Consider the following 26,882-nt stretch of genomic DNA (forward strand, 5'->3'; position numbering starts at 1 on the left):
CAGACAGCCCAGCAACTGCCCCCACTGCCGAACGCAGAATGTGCCGAATGCCTACTTTGTTTTGGGTAATAGTTCTTAAACATTTCTCTCTATCCAATGGAAGTGTTTAGAACAATCGTTATTTTGCTTTCTTACACCCAATAGTGACTTATTTACATTCTTTCACTTTCTCTGTTCTGAACTTTGCAAGGAAAAATTAAAAAGACAGTTTCAAACCATCACAGGAGACCTTAGAGCAGCCTTCCAGTACCTGAAAGGGGCCTTCCGGGAAAGCCGGGAAGGGACTTCTGAGAAGGGCTTGTGGTAGGACAAGAGGAAATGGATTCAAGCTTGAGGAGGGCACATTTAGAGTGGATATTAGGAAGAAATTCTTCCTGTTAAGGGTGGTGAGACACTGGAACAGGTTACCCAGGGAGGTCATGGATGCCCCTTCCCTGGAGGTGTTCAAGGCCAGGTTGGATGAGGCCTTGAGCGACCTTAGTCTGGTGGAAGGTGTCCCTGCCTGGGAGTTGACACCAGATAATCTTTAAGATCCCTTCCAACTTAAACCATTCTATGAATCTGTGATTATTTCTACAGAATTACATGACTTGGATGTCCACTTACTTGATTGCTTGAAAGCTTTCATCCATAGAGTTAGCTGTTTAATTTGCATGCTCTTGGGTTTTATTTTTCTGAATTTGGAGTTTGGCTTTGAATGTACTGCATTGTGTTCACATCGGTTTTTATTTTACTGTCTACATGCTTGTATTACTTTGGGTGTATTAAAGTTTTCTGTCAAAACGTGGTTTGTTTTTTTTTATTGCTTAAAGTATTCTTTCTGATTTCTGCTTATTCCTACCTGTGCATGCTGGTAAAATAAACCAGCTAGACCAAATAAAACTAGTTTTGTTTTTGTGTGTGTGCTTACCATTTTGAGGTAAGGTGTGAATTTAGATGGCAGGGACTCTAAAAGGAGTTTTTGGCTTTTGTGAGGTTTTGTTTTGAATGTGCTCTCTTTTTTTGCTTTGTTTTGTTTATGTTCTGCTTGCTTGCCCCTTTCCCAGAAGAACAATTACATTCTTTCCCCCTCTTTTTTTTCTGTGACACTGGAAAGCACAGGAATACGGAGCATGACAAGGACATTACCTCTGCAATGTTCAAATAAGCATCTTTTGTTGCTACAGAAATTTTAGAAGTCCTGCAGATCTTCTGCCAGTCTAAAGAAATCCAGGACTTCTTACCTGGAATTGTTGACAGCAGACAGGTGGCTTTGGAATCATAGAATCACTAAGGCTGGAAAAGACCTTTAAGATCATTCAGTCCAACCGTAACCTAACTACCATGACCTCTAAACCGTGTCCTGAAGTACCACATCTACAGCTTCTTGAACACCTCCAGGGATGGTGACTCCATCACCTCCATGAGCAGCCTGTTCCAACACCTCACCACTCTCTCAGTAAAGAAGTTTTTCCTAATGTCCAATCTAAACCTCCCCTGGTACAACTTAAACACATTTCCTCTCATCCTATCGCTAGTTACTTGGGAGAAGAGACCAACAGCAGCCTCACTACAACCTCCAGGTAGTGGTGGAGAGCAATAAGATCTCTCCTTAGCCTCTTCTCCAGAGTAAACAACCCCAGATTCCTAAGCCACTCCTCGTATGAAGCCACTCCTCGTATGATGCCCTCCAAATCCCACACCAGCCTTGTTGCTCTTCTTTGGACATGCTCCAGGGTCTTTTCTATGCTGTGGCACCTAGAACTGAACACACGACTCAAGCTGTGGCCTCACCAGGGCTGAGCACAGGGGAGCAATCACTTCCCTACCCCTGATAGATACACTGAGTCACAGAATTAACCGGGTTGGAAAAGACCTTCAAGATCATCAGGTCCAACCTATCACCCAACACCATCTAATCAACTAAACCATGGCACTAAGTGCCTCATCCAGGCTTATTTTAAACACTCCTAGGGATGGTGACTCCACCACCTCCCTGGGCAGCCCATTCCAATGGCCAATCTCTCTTTCTGTGAGGAATTTCTTCCTAACATCCAGCCTAAACCTCACCTGGTGCAGCTTGAGACTGTGTCCTCTTGTTCTGGTGCTGGTTGCCTGGGAGAAGAGACCAACCCCCACCTGGCTACAATCTCCCTTCAGGTAGTTGTAGACAGCAATGAGGTCTCCCCTGAGCCTTCTCTTCTCCAGGCTAAACATCCCCAGCTCCCTCAGCCACTCCTCATAGGGCTTGTTTTGATCCAAGCCAGAATGCTGTTGTACTTCTAGGGAGCCAAAGCAGACTTAATACAAGGGGAAGAATTCCCCCAAACAAAAGACTAGTGAATAGCATGTTTTGAAAAAAAATTACAAAAAATGACGACAACAAGAAGCCAAACCAACCAAACAAAACCCCCTATATTTAAAATCCCATCATGTTACAAAACTTTGTTATTTTTTTCTGATAGAAATGACTCAACATTTAGCAAATTGGTGGAGTCACTGTCCCTGGTGGTATTAAAAAAAAAATTGGATGTGGCACTTGGAGCCATGGTTTAGTTGTCAGGAAGTGTTAGTTATTAGGTAATAGGTTGGACTTGATGATCTCTGAAGTCTTTTCCAACCTGGTTTATTCTGTGATTTCTGTGAAAATATTGCACAAGTAGAAGGCTGCCTGATGGGGGATATCTGCCTTGCAACATGGGGTTCTCACCCAAATAGATGAAGTCAGTTTCAGCAGCACAGTGATGTTATATTATGGGCAGATGCATTGTTATTCTGGCAAAAGATGGGTGGTATCAATATAATGTCAAAGCCTAAGAAAAAGTGGGGCTAGGTTCTTGGGTATTATAGATAAATGTGTGTATAGAAATTATGAGGGAGGAAAATAGACAAATATTTTTACCAGAAAAGGAAAACTGCTTTTAGAAGAAAATAAAAACAATTGTGTGTGCTTATTTCTTTAAAAAAGAAACTAAAAACAGTACCCAAAAACAGCTTCCCCCCAAAAAACTCCTTGTTTGCTTCTGTTTTAGAAAATCTTATGAGGCCCCTTAAGAACTATGGAATCTCATGGTGAGCATATGTTTTAATTTAAATCAAGCTCCTTTACAGATGTACTTGGTACTGTGCTGGAAAGCTGACGTTTTGGCTGTGTCGTTTCAGCATGTCTATGGGTTTCTTAATAGAAGAGACTGCACCAGTGGTGTGGAGAGGACTCATGGTGATGTCAGCTGTTGAGAAATTGTTGAGACAGGTAAGGACTTAGGTGCATGTTTGTGTTTCAAACTAATTGGTTATTTTAAAACGAGTTTAACTGATACACAAGTGTCCATGACATTACTTCATGTGTTAGTGGTGAATGTCTTTGTATCTTGGTCTTCTTACAGTCTTAAGACTTTAATCTTAGCTTCAGGTAAACGGTAAAGTTGTCACATTTATATTTACCTGTCCCCTTGAAATACAGCTGTTGTTTCATGCATTTGATGAGTGAATCACCCCAATTTGCCTTCCTTCTCCTTCCTCTTTATGATTCTTTATGCGATTGTTTAAAAAAAAAAAAAAAGGGTTGTTTTCAAGTTGCCTAAGGATTTGCATATACATATCTACAACTGTATTCCCTTATGTGCTTGTTAATTCCCCATCACTAAGGATTCCTGGATGGCGTTTGACATGTGACAGGTACATGAAGATCATTAGGTACCATCTCTGTGTAATTCATTAGATTGTTAGTTAATAAATTTCCTGGCATATGGAAGCAGAGTGTTTTTTTTTATTCTTCATAGATTTATTTCTCTCACCCTCCCTTTTATTGTGAATAGATCTCTGAAGTGCTGATGAGACAAATAGCTGAAAAAAATGGATTAAGGTTGTATGTTTATACTTTGAAGTGACCTAGATTGTTCATGGCTGACATCCATTCTAGGAATTTAATATACACAGCTTGGAGATCACTAGGCTTCTGTTTGTCTTTAGTCAATAACTCTAAATCTTGTGCTCCCTTAAAGACTGAGAAGAATACTTTTTTTTTCCTTTCCCCCCTAGCCTTTGTGTATTTTCCCCAAATTCACCTCTACCACAACGTATAAAGCAGTGGCCATTGCTGTCCTGCTCATAAAAGTTGTATGTCTACCAAAATATCAATAACAACATCTTTGTCTAGGTTTGACCTTTAAAAATAAGGAATAAGCCAATAACTGTGGAAGGCTGTTCTGACCTCTTTGTGTGTGGCATTGTGTGGGCTAGGGTGACAGACTAGAGCCTAAAACCTGGAAGGTAAAGCTGAAGTTAGCACCTGCTGTGTTGGCGGATTCCACACTGGCAGACCAAAGGCCGACAGGCACTCCAGTGCTGTCACTTCAATGGGTAGCATCCCCAGGTGGGAAGTGTGTGCCAGCAGCCTTGTGGAGGGTGTCTGTGGTGCCATATAATGAGCTTGTTGCTCCCTAGCAACCAATGAAGCAGTTTCATGCTGGCTGATCATGCTGTAGAGTGAGATGAAGTCTGTTAATGCTAGGGACATCAGTGATTTTCCTGACAGTGGACCCTAAATTCTGAAAGAGGAAGGCTTTACAGCTAAATTTCTTCTCCCTGCAAGCATTTTGCTTCTACATTGATGACCAGGGTAGTAAATCTGTGCTGGAAAAGTTGTTTGTGTCTCCAAAGAAGGAAGCTTGCAGTCCACGAGGAGAAACAGTAGGTTCTATCTAATATACAGATGTTTTTCAGTGAATAACTAATAAATTTTGGAGACTAACACATGGTATTTTGGTTTTAAAAACTGCAATCTCCTTAGAGATCATCTACTCCAACCTCCCACCATGGGCAGGGATGTCTCTCAACTAAGACTCAGCTGCTCGAGGCCTCATCCAATCTGGCCTTGAACACCCCCAGCGAGGAGGCAGACACAACCTCCCTGGGCAACCTATCCCAGGGTCTCACCACCCTTGTACTGAAGAATTTCTTCCTAAGATCCAGTCTAAACCTCCTCTCCCTCAGCTTCAAACCATTCCCCCTTGTCCTATTGCTAGACACCCTTATGAAAAGTCCCTCTGCAGCCTTCCTGCTGGATCCCTTCAGGTATTGGAAGGCAGCTCTAGGGTCCCCCCAGAGCCTTCTCTTCTCTAGGCTGAACTCCCCGAGCTCCCTCAGCCATTCCTCATAACAGAGGTGTTGCAGCCCTTGGATCGTTTTTGTGGCCCTCCTCTGGACTTGTTCCAACAGCTCTGTGTCCTTCTTATGCTGGGGACACCAGAACTGGATGCAGTATTCAACACTTGTTTGCTTTTTTGCCATGTGCACAACTGTGGTTTCCAGAATTTTATCATGCTTCAGATACTCTAATGAAGCTTTGAAGGGTCTAGTTTCCAAATTCATTAATGGAGACTTGTTAACCCATTAACTCATAGTTGGTCTGTGCCTGTAATGGGTATTTAAATTGTTGTCTTACACCTGCAACTTAGGTTTCTGGAATTCTTATTTTGGAAAGTCCATTGAATGCTTATTGCACATAACTTCACTCTTTGTCATTTGTGTATATTTGTCCTTCTCTGGTTTTCCTTCTTTGCTGGATGAGTGGCTTTTCAGCACAGTCCAGATTCCAACCTCAGTTTTGTCTCTTCTAAATGGTACTTGCATGTGACAAGGATGTACATCATGTTTCAGATAAAACACCACATTTTAAACCCAAGCTCTCCTTTTGCCACATCTCTAGTCTGAAAAGTTACCTTTGCTCTTGTGTGTTGTATGGTGTCAGACAGGTAGATAGCAGGCAATAATCTTGGAGACTGAAATCAGTGCTCAGTGTTTCTCAGATAATCCGTATCTCATAAGTGGATGATTTTTTTGCAACACATGGTATAATTTTCCTTACACAGAAGGAAATGTGCCTTTTAATACAAAATAGAGTTAACAGTATGCTGTATTATGTACATTACATGTGTATATAGATAGATGTATCAAATTATTATATAAAGAATCATTCTACTGATTCTATAATGTGTCCTACTTTTAATAAAAGTATTGCTCAATAGATAAGAAGGAAAGGGATGATGTTAAGTTACTGAAAGAATGAGAAATGCATAAGGAAATGAATTTTCACCTGTAGTGAAAGTGAATTACAAACAGTACTGGAACATTTGATTCTCTATAAATATATTCATAAATCTTGCAGTTAAATATAGCTCTTGTTTACATGCCTTGAAATTATCCAAAGTTTTCATGTGGCTAGAGAAGTGACTTTTTTGTTCACAAAACTGGATGTACTGTAGGCCAACTTATACTGCAGGGCGGTCTTTTTCTCTTACCTGCGTTTTAGCTCTTCTTCTTTCACCTAACACTTCCTTTGAATCTTGCTTGCCTGTAGGTGAGGCAGAAGAGAGTAGTTCAGGGTTTTTTTTGAGGTTTTTGAAAGGCAAGATATCCTTTCTTTGAAAATAACCCTTAAAGCCCAAGTAAGGAAGTGTTGATATTTCTCCAGTGTCATCTGTAGCACTAGACTTCTTCTGTTCAGTTTTCTCTTGACATATACTTCAGAAGATGCCTTCTCTTTTACATAATCCTGTTCAGCACTTCCTTCTTTGCTCTGTGTTTATCTTGACTCAGTACTATGGTACTTGGTTCAGATCAAACAAGCTACCTCAAAATGCTTTATCTTGGTGTATTTGTTGTGGGAGTGATTTCCGATTAACCTTTAGGCTAAGTACAGTAAAGATAGGAACTATTTGAGAGCTACCTCAAGCCTATACTTGAACAGTAATGTGTCTGAAGAGCTCTGTTGAAATAAGCATCAAGTAGACAGCTAAGAACCTGTCCCATACAGTCTGTACTGAGCAGAGAAGAAAAAAAAAAGTCAGTATGCAGCAGACCAGTCACCTTTTCTGTTAAAGAAAATCAAACAATAAAAGGAGACGATAGCTAAAATACAAGTGCATATTTCAGCATGCAGTGCTCTCCTTGTGTATTTGTCATATCAATAGGTAAAATTACATCACTATCAAAAGCAAATGTTACCCATGCAACATGGATTACAGGTGTCAGCAATTCTGTTAAGTGCAAACAGTATCCTTGGAACTAGCCCAGAAGCCTATCTTTACAAGGCAGGGATCTTTGGTTGATTAACATCCTTAACAGGATTTCTTACCCTTCCATGACATTTTAACCTATGTTTTTGTAGGCTAGTCAGACCTTACATGGCAAGACTCTTGTATTTCTCCCATATTGTGCTCCTCTAATTTTGTGCCTTGGCAGCATCCTTGGCTATGTGGCTATGAAGTAGAGCCTCAGTACTGCTGAATGTATTGTGAGCTCTAAAGGTTCCTTAGATGTACCTGGTAGGGATGAACACATTTGCTCAGAAAACTAAGCTTTTCCTGGAATGGCTCAATTCTAATGAGCCCCCCAATTTACTATTTGTATTTTGTATTTACTATTTGTATTTACAATTTACGATTTGTAATTTTTACTATTATCTAATTGTAATTCCTCCATCTCTTACTGCTTCCTTGAGCACCACTTCAGTGCCTCTGTTTTATCAAAAGTGTGTATTGATAGAAAATCCAAGTTTCACTGGGAGGGATATAACTATAAAGGAAAGAATACACAGGAAAGCTAGCAGAAAGTGAATTACACAAAATTCCTAACGTAGAACAGTTGCACAAGCAAAAGGAAATTGTGACTTGCACTTTGAAGCGTGGGCAGGCATTATTCCCTGTAGCTTTCACGTTTAGAACCCTAAGTTCAGCAGAGGAATTATCAAAATTACTTTATTAGCTCAACCCAAAGCTGAATTCTGTGACTGTGTGAATAGGGCTGTAGTCTGAAGATTCAGTCTTGTCCTTTAAAAAAACTCTAATTCAGTTTATGCAATTATTACAGTTTTAGGTAGTTTTGTAAGTTTGACTAAAGGTGGAGATTTTGTATGCTACTTTCCTTCTGAAGCTGTCATCTACTAAGAGAACTGCTTTGAAATCAGTGCTTGCCAGAGGTAAGGGTGATAGTATTTATATAGTACGGCGTGTATGTGTGAATATACATATATGTACTCACACCTTTTTTTGTAACATAATTTTCTACTGTTTAGTTATGCGTAAGTATTTGTAGATTATCATATGTTATTTGGAATAGGGAAGATGCAGACAGATGGATAAATTGCTTTTGAAATACTGAGCAGACTGTGGGCTGTGAGGTCTGGGGTATTTCAAGATCCTCTGTGAAAAAGCTGCTATAAAAGCAACAGTGGAGGGAATGGAACAGTGAAACTTCATGGTTTAGGATTTCAGATTAGATTAACTTGGAACAGTAGTGGTATTTAATTCTTGGAGAGCAAAGACTATAGAAGCTATATTGTGGGTTTTTTATTCATTGCCTGAAGTGGCTGATAAGGCCACATCTTGAATACTGTGTTCAGTTTTGGGGCCCTTACAAGAAGGACATGGAGGTACTGGAGTGTGTCCAGAGAGGGGCATTGAGGCTGGTTAAGGATCCAGAGCACAAGTCTTCTGAGGAGCAGCTGAGGGAACTGAGATTCACAGAATCACAGAATGTCAGGGGTTGGAAGGGACCTCCAGAGATCATTGGCTCCAACCCCCTGCCAAAGCAGGATCACCTATGGCAGGCCACACAGGAACATGTCCAGGTTGGCTTTGAAAGTCTCCAGAGAAGGAGATTGCACAACCAAGTCTGGAGAAGAAGAGGCTGAGGAGGTTCTAGTGAGAGGTGAGTGTTGGTCTCTTCCCTGTAGTAACAAGCGATGAGGGGAAATGGCCTCAAGTTGCACCAGAGGAGGTTCAGATTGGATATTAGGAAGCTTGTTATAACTGAAAGGGTTATTAAACACTGGAACAGGTTTCCCACAGCAGTGGTTGAATTCATGGAGGATAGTTAGATAATGGTTGGGTTCAATGACCTTAAAGGTCTTTTCCAGCCTAAATGATTCTATGATTCCCATGATCCTGTGGTCTCTAAAGAGAGAAGATTATAGATCTTCATTACTGTTTGTATTTGACATATATTAGTAAATTATTTTGTGCAGTTGCTACTTTTTGAGGAGTGTATATGTAGTTACTGGTATGCTCCTTTCCACAATTCAAATTGGGGAAGTTACTTATGTAGATTTGGGGACAATCTTTCTTGAAACATGCTAAATGCTGCACTTGAGAAGACAAGAAAAGTAGATAAGGTATTGAGAGCAGATGTATTTACACCTGGTAAAACAGCTACCATGCTGCTATTAACTCTTTCACTGTGCACGTTACAGGCAGCAGAGTGTTCTTTGTATGGTGTCTGTAGACATAGTCTGATGCCATTTATCATGTGTTTATATCATGCTGTGTTAAATATCATGAAGTCTTCAGCATATAAATTTTCACAGTTCTGTACAGTCTTATTTGCCTGTGTGTATAAATAGATGTCTTGCAAAGAGAACAATGGAGAAACTAGAGGAAACGGTTCCAAATTAGAAGGAATGATTGGGAAGCAATATGTGACAAGAAGGTTCTCTCAGTAAAGTAGTGATGTACTACATACTAAGCCACCTGCCTGACTGATTAGTATGGTTTACCAAGAACTGTCCTTTGGCTTCTGTTGTGTCCACGTACTGTATTTTGCCTTATGTTTTGGGACCATGGAAATTTCGTTCTATGTGTGTACAGCATTCAGCACTGTCGAGAGTTACTGCTTCTTGAGGGATGTACAGAACTACAAAGACTCATATTTACATTTTCTGAGTTTAACCTTCCTTTAGTGCTTTCTCATATTGAAATAGTAAATTTATTATATACTTTCTTTTCTGATGAGCGCAATTTATTTTCACAGAATCACAGAATGTTAGGGGCTGGAAGGGACATCAGAAGATCATCCAGTCCACCCCCCCACCAGAGCAGGATCACCTAGAGCAGATCACACAGGAACACATCCAGGCAGGTTTTGAAGATCTCTAGAGAAGGAGACTCCACAACCCCCCTGGGCAGCCTGTTCCAGTGTTCTGTCACCCTCACAGTGAAAAAATTTTTCCTCATGTTTACGTGGAACTTTCTGTGCCACAACTCCCACCCATTGCTCCTTGTCCTGTCATTGGGCATCACTGAGCAGAGCCTGGCTTCATCCTCTTGGCACTCACCCTTTACATCTTTATAAACATGAATGAGGTCACCCCTCAGGCTCTTCTTCAAGCTGAAGAGCCCCAGGTCCCTCAGTCTCTCTTCATCAGAAAGATGTTCCACCCCCTTCATCATCTTTGTGACTCTGCACTGGACTCTTTCAAGCAGTTCTGTGTCCTTCCTGAACTGAGGGGCTCAGAACTGGACACAGTACTCCAGCTTCACCAGGGCAGAGTAGAGGGTGAGGAGAACCTCTCTCGACCTACTAACCACAGCCCTTCAAATCCATCCCAGAATGGCATTGGCCTTTTTGGCCACAAGAGCACATTGCTGGCTCATGGGTCAACCTTCCATCCACTAGGACCCCCAGGTGGGTCCCTAGTCCCTGTTTTGTGGCTCAGGTTCCCAGAATATGTGTTACTCAAATATATTCTTCTCTTAGGAATGCCCAAGATCAATGTAAATCTATCACTGTCATTCATCACAACTCATCAGAACCTAGATGTCTTTTGCAGATACATGCACAACTGCTTAACTTCTGATGGTACTTGCTACCTTGTGTATGTATTCTCCAGCAAAGAGCCATCAAGGTGATAAAGGGAATGAAGGATATAATACTTGAAAAGACACTGACAGAACTAAGGGCTTGCTTTTTTTTGTTTTGAGAAGGTTAAAGGGAGACACTGCTGTCTTCAACCACCTAAATGATATGCATAGAGGAGATGAAGATTGGGTGTGTGCACAGTGGTAGCACAAGAGGAAGTGAATGCAGTTTGTAATATATAGTAAGAAATCTGAGCTGTGGAGGGTTGATTAGTTTGGATTTTTTTAAACAGAGAAAGCAATCACACATCTGAACAGGTTGCCTGCACCTATTCTCAAATCTATCCTTTAGAAGGTATTCAGAACTCACCTGGGCAAGACTCTAAGTAACCTGATCCAGGTTGGTCTTACTTTGAGGAGCAAGATAGAGCAGAAAGATAACCATCTGAGGTCCTTTCCAACCTAAGTTGTTGTGTGCATCTGGGATTAGTTCCAAAATTGGCATACCACCACCTTTTTGACCTTTAAATCCTACAGCTAAAAGAGGAGAAAATGATTTTGCCTTTCAGAGAGATCACTGCTTAGAGCACTTTTTCAAACCTAAACTGAAATGCAGGTGTCTCTCTAGTATTAGTGGCCTAATTGCAAGCTAGACAGTCATGCTTGCTCATCTCTCTTGCTCAAGTGAGTATACAATGAAGTCTTGCAATCAAATGAGCAAGTTTCAAATGGGCATCCTGTCCTCAGTAGCATTTCTTTGTACTTTAGAGGTGCTGATCAGATCCCTGCAGGCACAGAGATAAAAGTGAACCCAAATCAGCCTTGTCTATATCCTTAATGTGAACTATGAAGTAAAAAAAAAAAAAAAGAGAGAGAAATATGTGTGCGTTTTTTATTGTTTGGTTTGGGATTTTTTCCCCCTTTTTCATGTCATACCTCTTCCTTTGATGGTTCTAAAAATGGGGATTCTAGGCTTTGTGCATTGATATTTTCTCAGGCACTCTGGAATTGAGTAGCAGTGCCATAAAGAAGACTGTGCTGGAGACTTAGGGAGTTTTTGGTTTGGTTTTAATAGTTTACTGCTTAGGATGCAGACCTTTATAAAACTCAGCCCAAGGCATCTGCCCATCTCTGTAGTGCATGAAGAACCATAGGCTGTTATTTTATTTTTGATTTTGCTATCAGTGTCAGCCTTGGGTATTTTACAGTGTAAACTGAACACAGAAAAATTCAAAGATGACAACAAAAGACACCTTAAAGAAGAAGTTACATGTTTAGAATAAATCTTTTATGTCCAATTGTTTTTAGAAGAAAGGTTGAAGAAAAACAAGTAGGAATGAGTTCGGGCATGAACTCTGGAGATGTAGATTTGAAGGCTAGCATGTTTCTAAGTGTTTGTTAAATAGGAATACTGGTGGTACTTGTTTCATAGAATCATAGAATGGCTTAGGTTGGAAGGGAGCTTAGAGATCATCTACTCCAACCTCCCCACCATGGGCAGGGATGCCTCTCAACTAGACTTGGCTGCTCAAGGCCTCATCCAGCCTGGCCTTGAACACCCCCAGGGAGGAGGAATCCACATCTGTCAAAATACAGACTGCAGAAGACACCTAATGCCATTCTTCTTTTCCATTATTAAAAGAGTTTGTGCTTTTTTTCTAGCTGCTACAGATTAGATGCAAAAAGAGATGTGAATATTGTTGTCCTGAACATTGCAGTGCCTAAGAAGTAGGTTCCCTGCCTACAGGAATGGGAAGCCAAACTAAAGCCTGGTCTAGAGCCACTGCCTATCTGGGGTGGGAATACCTCACCTGTCATTCTCAGTGGTACTATCTGAGGGTTTACTTTTCCCTACTGGACTTACCTTCATACTGCTTGACACTGTCTTAGGAGAATAGGTTCAAGCCTTAGATTGTAAGAGTAGCAAAAACTTCTTGTCCTTCAGATTCATGGCTTGAGCAAATTGGCTGTGCACATCCATGACTTAAAAGCTTTGTTTCATCTCTTACGTGGTAAATGTCTTTGGGGCTTACCCAAAGATGATATTAGTATGGACAAAGAACTCTGTCTCATCAGTATAAAATTGGTGGATGAGAGGAAGCAGCAAAATGGGATTTTAGCAGAGAATAACTCATATTGGGTCAGTAGGAAGATGACAAGAACAAGTTGATGGCTCTGATTTTTTTTGCAGCTATATTTTGAATGAATTGAAAGGATTCCCAGAATAGTAATAGTGAGTCAATGATGAAAATTATTCTTATTGTAAATGTAAAGAGCAAGTGAAGAAAAAGATCTTCAGTGAAGTCAGAAGATTTCTTTTTTCAAGTGTGGATTTAATTTTTAACACTTTTTGGTTTAGAAAGGGCACTTTTTCAAGAGACTGCCATTGAATGCATTTGTCTTGCATTATGGCAGTGAATTTGCAAAATGGGAGAATAGTGAGGTGCTGCAGTGGCAAATTGTGGCAAAGGTGGTCAGAAACAAGTAGCTTTTAATATTTATTTTCAAGCTTTTCTAATTTTTTGCCTTTTAATACAGATTTAAGAGTCTGTGCACACTCATCTATTTACCAAAATAATAGGTGTACCTGAAGTGTGTATGCCAAATGCAGACTAATACTGTTTTCTTTTCCCCTATTTTGCAGTTTGGCAACATCTTCCATTTGAGGATTTTTGCTGGTTTAAAAATTGACTTGTGTTTCACAATATTCATGTATTTATCCAGTCTGCAAGTAATTGAGTCAGTCTGTAACAGGATATTTACAGTTTACATTACATAGAGCTAAACAAAGCTGTGCTTATAAACTACAAAGATGTGTTTATACTTTGCAGTGCATAATTCTAAAGTGCAATAGTCTCACCAGGTGTCACTACAGTGAAAAATTTGCCAGCACTTCAGCTGTTACAAAAAGATTTCCTCCATTTTGATTTTCTGGTTTATTGTTATCTTAACCTGTGGTGAGCATAGAGATTGTTAGCTCAGTTGGAAGTCTCGAACTTTCCAGTTTGGGAAGAAGAAAGTTTAGACATCACTGTTCTCACAAACAGTAAAAGCAGTTGCATCTTTAGGGAGCTGGGATACCTTTCTATTTTCATTTTTTGTGATCCAAAGTATGAAAATGGGAAGATTCTTCGTCCCTAGATGTAGGATCATTGATATTTTGTATTTGTTCTATTTAGAAAGGTCAAGATCTGCTACTGAGATACTTTGGAAAGAGGAACAGAATCATGGAATTGTTGAGGTTGGAAAAGACCCCTGGGATCATCAAGTCCCACCATTAACCCTACTCTGCAAAGTTCACCCCTAAATCATATCCCCAAGCATCACATCTAAATGACCTTTAAACACATCCAGGGTTGGTAATTCAACCACCTGCCTGGGCAGCCAACGTCTGACCACTCTTTCTGTGAAAAGTTTTTCCTAATGTCCAGTCTAAAACTACCCTGTTGCAGTTTGAGGCCATTCCCTCTTGTTCTGTCACTAATTACCTGTGAGTAGAGACCAGCACCAGCCTCTCCATAACATCCTTCAGGTAGTTGTAGACAGCAATAAGGTCTCCCCTCAGCCTCCTGTTCTTCAAACTAAACAGCTCCAGCTCCTTCAGTCACTCTTCAGATTTATTCTCCAGGCCCTTCACCAGCTTCATTGCCCTCCTCTGCCCTCATTCCAGCGCTTCTGTCTCTTGTTTTGAGGTGCCCAGAACTCAATAATGAATAATGGGCAAACAGTAAACAATAACTCTGAATGTCTGTGAGATATTTTTCTTAAATCCTCAGTAAGCTTTCATTTAAAGCAAGGAAGGTCATTTAACATCCCTCATTTTATCACTGAAATTAAGGAAACTGTTTCAAAGGGCAAGATAAGCAGATGACTCACTCATGCCTTAACAGAGGAATTTGTTTCTAAAAATGCTTCTACTGTTTTTTTGTTACATTTATTTTGCTAAGATTAAAAGACAAATAAACTAATTTCTGCTCATCCAGAACCCACTGAAATCAGTGGAAATCTCAACACTAATTTCAACCCCATACTTTAGTTGTGGTGTTGATGTTTAGAAAATCCTGTTAGAGGAATTTGTTTAATCATCATTAGTTTGCTCAAATGCTAATAATCACCTTGAAAGGTCCTGTCTGTCCAGGGAGAACTGCCTTAACCAGTCCCAGTCAGTATCTACATATTTAAAGGGAGTGATTATACTTCCTGGAGATTACAAGGTAAACATAGATTCAGAGAGGTACTGCAGCCAAAAGTGTGGGAGATGACAGAGAGTTCCTTCTTTCCACCCCTCTGCCCACCAGATTAACTTGCTATGGAGTCCTGCCATCACCCATTGACTCAAGTGCTCCTGTGTGTTTTGGGGTGGGTATAACTGAACAAATATGGACTTGATTCTTTGTTGTTTCTGGCCAGAGCTACAAAACCTGTTCTATTGCCTTTCCTCCCATAATGAAGGAAGCAGGATCTCTACAGATCCCTATTGCTTCATTGGCTCACATTAGCAGCTGATAGGAAAAGGGATTACAGTCTCTGAAAGGGACTGACAGTCATAGGAAGAAGTGTTAGGAAAGCCAGAAGAAAACAAAAACCTTAGCCAACAACTTACTGCTGAACTGGAAGTGCTTGTAGTAAATGGATTTTATCTGTCTTTGAGGATTAAAAAAAAAGGGGGAGAAAAAAAGCCTAACAACATAGTGAGAATGTATTTACAGCAAACATTTCTTGGCCTGGTTCCTCAGCTGTCATGGTTATGACTGTGCAGCTACTGCTGCAGTGGGAACAGGCTGTGAGAATGTTTTCTTTGCTCTGCTTCCAGTAGTCTCATCTCTCACAGATTACACAGGTATGCATGTGTTTGCCCTCCTTTGCATAAAACAAAACAAATGCAAAACGTGCAACTGTTTTGCTGAGTTTGTTAACTAGGCAGGAGAAAAATGTCAGACAGACATTCTGATGTCTCAAAATGGCAGTGCAAATTCCCCTGGAGTTTTTACAGGAAATTTTTGAGTTTTAATGTTTCTCTTCAACAAAGTTCAGAACTTTGTGCCTCAATGGCATCCAGCTTCCTTCTTGGAAAGAGGTGGTGACTTAAGCATGCTTTTAAGTGTTTACCAAACAGGAATGCTGGTGGTAAAGGAACTAGGAAAAGAGAAGGCACTATTTGTTTTCTTTTCTAGATGAAGCTTCCTTTAGTTACATGATGCTTTTCAACAAATGCTAGACACCTAATGCCACTCTTCTACATTCTCTGTTCTTTTCCAGTAGTCAAAGAGGTTGGTTGTTCTTTCAAGTTGTTGTAGGTTAGATGCAAAAAGTGGCATGAGTATTGGTGTGCTGAGTATTGCACTGCCTAAGAGGTAGCTTTGCAGGAATGCAAAGCTTGGTGTGAAGTAGGTGGAAATTAATGATATGTCAAAGTTGGTGCATTCACTGTCTGGAAATGAACAATGCTGAAGATGCTGAGCAAGAGGGCTGCTAGGAAAAGCTTATGGGATGAGTCTTACTTTCTCCCTCTGTCCTGGATTTCAGCACCAAATTGTAGCCTGTGTCAGACAGCTCTGTGGAGCAGATCTAGAGCCAAAATTGCATGTCTTCTGTTGGATGCCTAGACCTTTCTTTTAACTTATTTTCTGTTCATAACAACAGCCTTGAAAGTTTCCATGACCTTGAAGCCAGGACATGGGAGCTGCGAGTTCAGTTACTTTCTCCGTTTAGCATTCAAACCTGTATTTCCCACTACCCAGGAGAATGCCCTAAAATCACATAAAGCAGCCAAACCCTTCTGCTCTACAGCAAGGGATGCAAGATTCCTGGGGCCAGGACCAGATGTGTGAAAGGAGAGCATGGTCAGTGCTATGCAGGAAATTGGGTTTGTGTTGCACTTTGTGTTATCTCTGGCAGGTGCATTTAGAGCATACCTGATAGAGCTGGCCTGCAAGACTTGCTTCTTTCCCACAAACTGGTGTGTAACTAACGGATTCCAAATGGGCTTCTGGTTGAAACTTGGTGCTTAGTGGAGATTTTGATAATTTCCCTTCCTGAGTATTCAAGATCTTTGGAAGAATTTTTAGGGTTGCTTCTGAGTGTGTGGGTGGAGCTCACCAAAGCTGCTTTTTAAGCATGGTGTTTTTTTCTAATTTTGCAGCATTTCTTTTCCATCTTATGATCAAAAAAAACCCAAAAAAACCCACACAAAAGTGGAATCTCCAAAGCATGGATACATTTAATATTACACACTAATTTTACTTGGCAGATCAACTATTAATATTAATATCTGAACAGCTTTTAAGAGTTAATAATATATGTTAAACTGCACAGAGGGTTTTTTTTTTTTTTTTAATAATCCAACTTGCATTCTGACTGTTGGAAGCAGACATACTGATCCTTCTCTCACACCATCCTCCCATTTCTGTTTTGCTCTCAGAAAATAACTGCAGATATCCAAGAATAGCAGCTGGTTTTGTACCAGGGTTCTTTGTAGAAAGTGATTATTTCTCACATACCAAGTGATTGACACAAACGTAAAGTAATTGTGCAACCCCCGCTTCTCTGTACTATTTATGAAGCTGCAGTAGATGTTTCTTCTCTTACAGTGTTTTGCTCCATCCAACAGTATTTTTAAAAGGAGGAATATGTTCTCCCAGCGGAATGATGCCTTTGGAATACAACTCTTTTTATTATGCAGCTAAAGTGGGTGCCCATTTTAAGTACTTCTTCTGCTAGATGTATAAAAATCATTAAGAAGTGAATTTAGATAAAAACGTAGGAAATGAGGTGAAAATATGAAGACTGTCCCTTTGCAGTAATCACACAATGTTCCTGAAACTCATGGTATCAGCACCTTCACCTAACTATTTTAATTAGGTTTAGAATCCAAGTAAGACCTTTCAATTTATTGTTGCAGATTCATAACTGAGGGCACTGCTGAATGCTAAAGCATGGTTCTGTGGGCACAGCAATTATTCTGGCAGTCTATGGGCGATGCTGTCAAGGGTTATCTCTTGGCTAAGTCACAGTAAATGCTTTTGCTAGGAATACTGTAGGAGTAAGACATTCAGCACATCTTTAAATTATGGAGATGTTGTGTGCAACTGCAAAATGTGTACAATTTTAAAATTTAATTATTTTAATTTTAAATCTCATCCATGCCTATATGCAGCTTTTCTTGCTCCTTTCTGACCCTACAGGCAGTTCTTTTAATAGAGAGCTTGTATGAACTGCACAGTCACAGTCCCATGGCCAAGAATTCCCACAAGTCAGTGATCTGCTCTGCTCACTCTTGCATGTTGCTTACATTCTTTTATCAGACTCTGTTCCTCTTGAATCTTCATACGGACTGGAAATGTTCTATGTTTTGTGCAGCGCCGTTGCCACTTCTTGTTGGGAGTATTGATTCTTGTGCTTCAAGGCAGTTCAAGGAGACTCTAGAATGCCAGTTTCATTAGTAAGAGGAGACTTTTTTGGATTCAGTGTCTGGGGAGGATATGCTTGTGAATTCTAAGTACAGAAACTTTGGAGGATGTGTTATTGTCCGTATTTGTGAAAAACAATTTATTTATAGACAAAAAATACTTTATTACTGAAAATTAATATTTACTCTGAGACCTAATAACAAAACCTGGAGTCCTATATTGAGATTTATTGTCTTTTGGGCTCAGTTCATCAGTCTACATAGAACTGCAGAATAGAATCATAGAATGGTTTGGCTTGGAAGGGACCTCTAAAGGCCGTAAAGTTCAACCTCCCTGCAGTGAGCAGGGACATCCTCCACTGGATCTGCTTGCTCAGAGTCTTACCGAGCCTGACCTTTAATATCTCCAAGGATGGGGCCTGACTAGACAGCATATATAAATTGAGCTTAAATTGGGTCTTGATAATACTACTTTAAAGATGTGTTGTTGGCTTTGGGTTTTGTAGCTTTTGCCTTTGTGAATTAGCTCAAAGAGAATTTGTAGTTCAGTTGATGCACTCAATATAGCTGCATCAACCTTGTGATTAGTTTAATTAGATGATGTGATGCCTAGCCTGCTTTCTTCTGATTTGCCTTTATCTTACTTAATTTTTGTGCTTAATTTTATTGCTGAGACATAGGAAGAGAAATTTTATTGGCAGTATTCAGCAGCCGAACTGCAGACAGTGCTGTATCATTGAACAAGAAAAAAAAAGGTGGTGTATTGCTGAAGAAAAGAAAAATTACATAGTGCAGAGTGTTTGAGGGTCAAGGGTAAAGAGCAGCAGATCAATGATAAGTCTTAAGTCTGACTGCATAATAAAGGTTTAATTCTCAAACTGTCATCTTTTAGAGATCTCTGTTTTGAATCCCTAGGAAATGGGAATCTCAGCTCATGAAAGCTCCTTGTAGTAACAACTTAAACCTACTGGAAGAGTCTTTTATAGGTGAAAGTGCTGATACAGGTAACCAGCAGTTGTGTTGGAACTGCATGGAACTACTCCTTTTCAGTCATCCCTAAACTCCTGTGTTCATGCCAGGCGGCCCAGCATCTGTGTGCCGTCTTCTGTTCAGGCTGACACAACGCTGACTGGGTTTCTGAAGGTGTGTAGGCACCTGGTGTTGAGTGCTTTCCTTCTGTCTCCTGGAATGCCTCATAGAGAATAACCTCTTTATTGTCATCTTCTGGGAATGTAGTTTTATAGGTTATATAAGTGAAGGTGACAGAACCTGCAGGCTACTGCCTTTGACCTCAGTTTTTAACACTGCTAAAAGCCATCAGGGAGGAGGCGACCAGTCTCTGTTTGGGTTGTTGAACATGACTGACTTCATTCCTAGGCACTTCTAAAAGTTACTCTATACTGAGAAAGAATAGGAAAATTTCCTTCTCTTTATGGAAATCTTTGGAGCAAACTGTTTTTATGTTTCACCTCAGGTTCTTTCTGAACTTGGCTGAACAGCCTGCTCAGAAATGCCTTGGAGGGAATTTGAACTGTAGTAGTGCATCTGGTTTTTGTGGTGTTAGATTGCAAGGCTTTGAGATGAGTTAAGCATCGGAGGACAATCACAGATCAAGGGTTGGAAGGGGTCTTGAAAGATCATCCAGTCCAACCCCCCTGCCAGAGCAGGATCGGCTATACCAGGTCACAAAGGAACACATCCAGGCGGGTTTTGAGCATATCCAGAGAGAGAGACTCCACAACCCTGTTGGGCAGTTTGTTCTAAGTCAACGGGGCAGTTGTTTTTGTTCAGAAGGTGTCATGTTGTATTAAACACCATGGCATAATCCTGCTATGGTATAAGTAGCTGTTTCAGCTCCACAGAGGAGGTTTCCATAGAGAATGAAAATCTTCTGGTTTGTATGTGGGCAATGGCTTCTTTCTTTATCAAGTATTTGTGAAAATAAATAAATAATTTAAATGAAAATGCCATTATTTCATTATGTATTCCTAAATGATCTATTTTCTTAACTCATGAAACTACTTTTTCTGTTCCCGATGTCCATTTATGTTTAAGCAGAATCTTTAAGTAATTTTTCAAAGAAATTTCTTTTATCTTGTACAAGCATATGTGGACAGTTTCACATTTTCATTTAACAGCATTTCTTACCTTTATTTTATTCAGCTGTTTGCCTGTATTAAATCGTTAATATACACAACAAAGCAGTTAGGGGGAGGAGGGATCTGTCAGGAACAGACCTTAGGCTGGCTGCAATGTAGCTCTTGGTACTTTTCTGATACTGGTATTCAGAGTTTGACTGGCTGCTGCCAAGCTTGCACCTGCAGTGCTGGTTGATTGAAACTCTGCATGCATTCCTCTTAATAAGAACAAATAAATAATATCTTGTGTTACTTACCGAACACCAGGGTAACTTCAAAACCCCAAGCAGCAACCCCTCTACTGTGCTAATATTCTGTCATTTCTGCCTCACAGGCAATGCTCAGGCTTCATTCCTGAGCGGAAATGCTGTCTCTGTGCTCTACCTTGGGTTTAACTTGCTATTTGGAGCCCTTAACTCAAAATGCATATCTGGTGTTTTGATTATGAATCGTCCCATAAGCAGAGTGATTGATTGAAGCAATTTGCATAGAAGCATTTGTGGTGGTTCTGAGCAAGAGAAAATACACAGAAGCACATGGCACTTAATTACCTTGCTTAACAATAAATGTCAAGTGAAACCTTTTTAAAAAGAGATGAATGCTATACTTAAGGAAAGTGCAATTACGTTTCTATGGTTTGAAATGTTTTACACACTGTGTATATTAGAGGGGCAAAGATTAACACTTCTGTACATGCAAAGGTGCTGACAGATTTCAGATGCTACAAGGCAGGCTTTTGTAACCACTGTCCCCTTATTGCTTGCTAAGAGAAGTCATTTACTGTAATGTGCTGTTAATCTGAGCTCATTTACTTGTGTGCAACCATATTTGCATACAGACATTTTTCAGAATTGATTGAGAACATGAGGACTTAGAGGTCTTGATTTGGTAAATTGTTGCATATAAACAAGATTTGCATTCAAATGAGTGTTGATACCACAGCCTGATTATATTCCCCATTTTAATATTGTTGAATGAATGGTAATAGTAGATTTCAGAAAGTCGCTCCTCTGATTATATGTTCTAATACTAAATTTAATTAAAAATGTCTTTCCCCCTTTTTTTTTTTTTCTTCTTTGTTGAAACTTAGTATCAGACCTGGAATTTCTTCTTCCACTAAATAATGTGTACACTTCTAGAACAAATGATTATACCTTCCAAATTACACTCAAGAATTTGTTTAATGAAATATTGTCATACTGCTTCTCTATTCCTGTGGGAGGGTAATGGAGGAACAACTCAACTCCACGATGTTCATCGTCTGCTTCTCACAGAATAGAAACAAGTCTACAGGGAGAACTGGGGTGAGTGAAGGTGACAGAACCTTAGTTCCCCAACCTGAGTCTGAGCAAATCCCTATGTCTAGTGGACACTGCTCACTACTGGACAAAAACACTAGCTCAGATTTTTTTCAGCACTTACAGCTATGTTACAGAATCACAGAATGTTAAGGGTTGTAAGGGACCTCCAGCAATCATCAAGTCCAACTCCTGTGCCCAAACAGGATCATCTAGAGCAGGCCTCACAGGAACACATCCAGGTGGGTTTTGAAAGTCTCCAGAGAGGGAGACTCCACAACCTCTGTGGGCAGCCTGTTCCAGTGCTCTGTCACCCTCACCATAAAGAAGTGTCTCCTCGTGTTGAGGTGGAACCTCTTATGTTCTAACTTGTACCCACCGCTCCTCATCCTGTCACTGGGCACCACCAAAAAGAGCCTGTCACCTTCATCTTGGCACCCAACCCTCAGATATTTATAGAGGTTGACAAGATCCCCTTTCAGCCTTCTTTTCTCCAGACTACACAACCTCAGTTCTCTGTCTTTATTCATTGGAGAGATGTTCCAGTCCCGCCATCATCCTCGTAGCTCTCTGTTGGGTTCTCTCCAGCAGATCCCTGTCTCTCTTGAACTGGACACAGTATTCGATGTATGGTGCAGGTCTCCATTGTGACCTGGAGTTACAAATGAAAAAGAAGAGAATAAAATTGTGAGGATAACTATTCAGCTAGGTCCAAAGTTAAAAAAATAAAGCTAGTTTTAATGAGGAACAGTTTTCCAGTCTAGTTTGCTATCTGACTTCCACCAGTGCCACAGCAGTGGTGTAACTCAGAGATGGTTGTGGAAGGTAATTCTCACAGGTATTCAACATGTGCATGACTAGACATGACAAAAGCCTGTCTTCCTCCTGCTCTGCACGGCGGCAACACATCCTCTCTGTCCCTGCTGGCATGGTGTAGCTTTTCCATATTTCTGTGGTCAGATTTATAAGTATTGTAATGGAGCACAATTTGTTTGATAAAAACCAGCTTATTTCTTTATTTTTCAGTCCATGGATTTGAAGAAAATACATGAAATGAGATGGTTTCAGTACCATAAATTAAGTAAAGCATTATAATTTAATTACACTATGTGTTAACAGAGTATTTTTTTCCTGTTGCCTAGCAATGATATTTACCATGAGATGCACCGTGTGCTTAAGATTCCATTATTAACTTCTATTTTAAGAGGTTTATAACATTAATAAAAACGATTATTCATAGGACAATCCAAAAAAGTGCATCTTGAGAATTCTTTTTGTTGTTATGGGGTCACTTACTGAGAAAGCTTGAGGCAGAAAAGCTCTGGTGCTCTCAAATTTCTGTACCCATTTTCCTGTTCCACTCTATGTGCTAAATTCTGAAATTAGCTTCTTGAGAAACAATTGGTTTGTGTATTTTTGAAGCAGTAAACTGTTTATAAAAGTGTTCTTTTACATTGAAGGTTTTACATGGAGATATTTTCCCCAAGGCAGCTACCTGTGCTTAGAATGGCAGCAGCTGTGGTTTCCCCACAAAACTGCATGCTGCAGAGGGGCTTTTCATAAGGGAGAATAGGTTTAGACTGGATCTTAGGAAGAACTTCTTCAGTACAAGGGTATAGGTTGCCCAGGGAGGTTGTGGATGCCTCTTCCCTGGGGATGTTCAAGGCCAGGTAGGATGAGGCCCTTGAGCAGCTGAGTCTAGCTAACAGGCATCCCTGCCTATAGTAGGGAGGTTGATGATTTGTAAGGTCCCTTTCAACCTAAGCCATTCTATGATTCTGTGAAAAGGATTTAAACAGTCGTGTTTGAGGTCTTCTCTGTTGTTTTGCAGAGTAGTGGAATAGGTCTAGATCTAGTTTTTTTGGGAACTGTAGTAACTTGCTAGATAGATCACATCAAGCTAGATGAAGGAGACTAGTGGTTGAAGAGGCTGGGGGAGCAGAACCTCTGCCTAAGAGTGAAAAGGCCCAGAAAGTCACCTTGGGATGAGCTATCCTAAAGATAGGGCCAGCAGGAATGTACAAAACCAGATAGCTTTCAGCTGTGGGACAAAAAAGTAGCTGATTATTTGTTTGGAGTGTTTGGTTTGGGTTTTTTTAAATTCAAATTTCTTCTGGTAAGAGACTTGGGTTGTCTTGTATTAGGCCATGAGGCAGTACTGTACATAAATGGACTTGAATTGAGCTCAAGGACAAAGGGGCTGAAAACTACTCGATGTCCAAGTTTTTTCAAAACCTAAGGGGTTTTGGCAGAGAAAGAATGTGAAAGTTGTCAGAATGCTAGTAGTGCTGTGCCACTCATAAATGTGTTTCTGGACTACATCTTGCTGCAAAACCTGTTGAAAAAAAAAAAAAGAAAGTTCATTCATAGCTTCTGTAGAAGTACTTAAGGAAGGAGAATATGATTACTGGATATGTAAATCTGGACTTATGCCAGGATCAGCCTTTATGAAGATAGAAGGGAGGAAAGGTATTTTTGAGGGAATCCTTTTTAAAGCATAAAAATTCATATACCACAACGTTTCAAAAGATTTGGTTTCGCATGTTGAAATGTAGTCATGTAGCTATTTATAGAGGATCTCTGTGTTTAGTTGCAAATTTTTAAGGACCTTGACTTCGCTCACCTTGTAAACTACTTTTTAAGATTTGTATAATTTCAACTTGTTGACTTTATAATGGTTAATTTTTGATTAAGGAACAGAAATGTAAGGTTCATGCCTTCAAGTGGGCAAACTAGTTTTGACTGGAAAGGAGACATTCCTCAGTAGTGGCTTTTATCTTGTTCTATAACTGAGCAAGATTAGTTCAGAAAAACAAAGTAAAAACTAGATTTTAAAATTATTTTTCCACATAAATTGGCGTTTCTACCCCATGCTTCTATTTCAGTACATACAATTCTGCACATATATGTAATTTTTCTTTGTATAGTCTCAGTATGATTATGAATGCTAATCACTTTTAGAAATCTGCTAGGTATATGTGATTTTTGTTGACAGTATAAAATAATAGGGATTAATAGAGATTATGGAGATAAATATCAAAGGTGAAAAAGTTCATTGTTTGCTATGGTTAACATAAGTAGCATTTCCTGTTTAGCTAGACTGTCTTAGACATTTTTTAATGCTCCTGTAACCTTTGTATAGAAAATGAGGAAAGGGAGGTGTGCCTGAGAGTCCCTAATTTAGAAGTCTGAAGATAAATTTGCAACTAACCTTCGCCATCCTCCTTCTCCCATAAGGGCTCTGAAATCCTCCATCTTCATCAGTTTGCTCTGAAAAATTACATTTCTCACTGAGTGCTATGCTGGATCAGTGATCTGGATTTCACATCACATGTGTTTCCCTGGAAAATGATCAGCCATACAAGCAGCTGAATGAAAATGAATGATTGTTCCCTTGACAGGATCTAACACTCCAGGACAATAACTGGGGAACTAGCGAAATGTCAGTTGTTTTTACTGGTGAAACAATGCTGAGGAAACATGTAAAATGAAAGAGAAAATAGCATCCTGCCTTTGTTTGGCATTTTCTGGTATTAAAGCCGTTCATACAGTTACATCTTACATACGTTGTAAAAATCAGAGACATACCATATAACTGCATTATGTCTGTCTGGACAGAAAAGCGAGGAGAAGACATTTGTGAGTCTTTATTTTTAATATGGTTATGATTTCTTAAAGCTTCTCTACTGCAGATGCAAAAATACCACTTCTGCTGGCTAGCAAAAGTGCAGTGGTACTAATCTGCACTATGTCAGAGCTGAATCAGTGATCTGAAAGTTAAACTGTTGGGAAACATTTAGGTGAAGTATAGCATGGCTTTGCTTTATATAGGATTATTTCTGTTCTCATGGAGAGGACATTTCTTTCAGTACACAGTGGTCTAGAGACAGTTATTTGATTCTCCTTAAAATCTGTCCTAAAGAATGTAAATAATCACAGCATCCTCATATTTGAGGCTAATATCTTGAATGGTCATTCTCATTTGTTGCCTAGCAACCAGTAAGGTTTTTTTAATTGTATGATGTCTTATGTACATTATAACTCTGTGTGATTATACCTGGTGATTTTCATTTAACAAATCTGTTGGGCTTTTTTCCTCCCAACAGCTCTTTTCCCTAGGAAAAAATCACAGAATCACAGAATTAACCAGGTTGGAAAAGACCTTCAAGATCACGAAGTTCAACCTATCGCCCAACACCATCTAATCAACTAAACCATGGCACTAAGTGCCTCATCCTGTCTTATTTTAAACAATTCCAGGGACAATGACTTCACCACCTCCCTGGGCAGCCCATTCCAATTTAGTACTGATAGCTCTAGCTTTGCAGTAACAAACAAAAAATTGCTAAAGATTTATGTGTGGCTTCAAAGAAGTTGTAAGAAGCAGCCAAAATGTGTTAAATTAATGTAAAAAATTCCTAAACTACAGTTGTTGCACAAAATCTGGAATTTTAGTCAGTATTTTATCTAACATTTGCTTCTAATCTGTGATTAAGTAGCTGCAAAGTAAAAGTCTTGAGGAAAGAATTCAGTAAGAATTATGCTTATAAAGTTAGTAGTAAGGTTGCACTTGAAGTTTTGAGTGATCTGTAGAGATTGCATCTCTCAGGAAAACTATGGCCTGGTCCTATATTGGCAGAGTGACGGTAAGGGCATCTCAGTATCATTCTTTTGAGGTGTCTTTGGTTTACTTGTTTTACATTGTAGGAAAGGAAGACTGCAATCAAACACAAACTACCTTAAACAAAAAACACTTCAAATCCTCAACATACATTTTTATTGTCCTCTTCTAGGTTGACTGGGGTCAGCTGGACTATTTAGTAATTGACATGCCACCTGGGACTGGAGATGTACAACTGTCAGTCTCACAGAATATTCCAATTGCAGGTATGTGTGTGTTGCTTGGCTGTTTCAGAGATCTGAAGTTAGTTAAGTTTGGTAGCTTTGAGTAAATTGTATTTTAAAACGCTGATCAAAAATTCTTTTAGTTGTCTTTCTAACATAGTAAGAACCTGTTGTGTCAGTTGTGTGGGGATGAAAAACCCTATGAATGAATTTTAACATGTTAAGCATCATAATGGTATTACTTTTAAGCTAAGTGTTGAAAAGATTTATAAGTACTCTTCATGAGTAGTACTCTTGAAGGAAAGGCACTTGTGCCAAAAACTGGTGAAGTTATTGGTAAAAAATATTTTCATTGTACCTACTGCTGTATTGAATCTTTTTAGTGAAGCTAATACAATATAATACTTTGTCCTCATGATTGCTTTATTTAATTAGGAACTGACATGAGATCTGATAAATTGTAATGGTTTATTAACTGTCTGACATACTTCAGCAGAAGCAGTTGTCAATAGCCAACATCGTCAATGTGAGGAACGAAATGCTAAAAGAGACAAAGCAATCCTTACAGTTCCAGGAA

At 39.6% G+C, this 26,882-nt stretch overlaps 1 protein-coding gene across 1 annotated transcript in view; it reads left to right on the plus strand.

The window, feature by feature from the left end:
• The window catches only part of NUBPL (NUBP iron-sulfur cluster assembly factor, mitochondrial), an 86,124-nt gene that overhangs the window by 30,903 nt on the left and 28,339 nt on the right, over positions 1–26,882 (plus strand). Inside the window, exons 5-7 of the mRNA XM_054400484.1 lie at positions 3,012–3,051; positions 3,142–3,232; positions 26,254–26,347. Coding sequence (XP_054256459.1) covers positions 3,012–3,051; positions 3,142–3,232; positions 26,254–26,347 — 225 coding nt within the window. The remainder of the gene's footprint in view (positions 1–3,011; positions 3,052–3,141; positions 3,233–26,253; positions 26,348–26,882) is intronic.

This window comes from Indicator indicator, chromosome 4 (assembly GCF_027791375.1).
Source record: "Indicator indicator isolate 239-I01 chromosome 4, UM_Iind_1.1, whole genome shotgun sequence".
NCBI lineage: Eukaryota > Metazoa > Chordata > Aves > Piciformes > Indicatoridae > Indicator > Indicator indicator.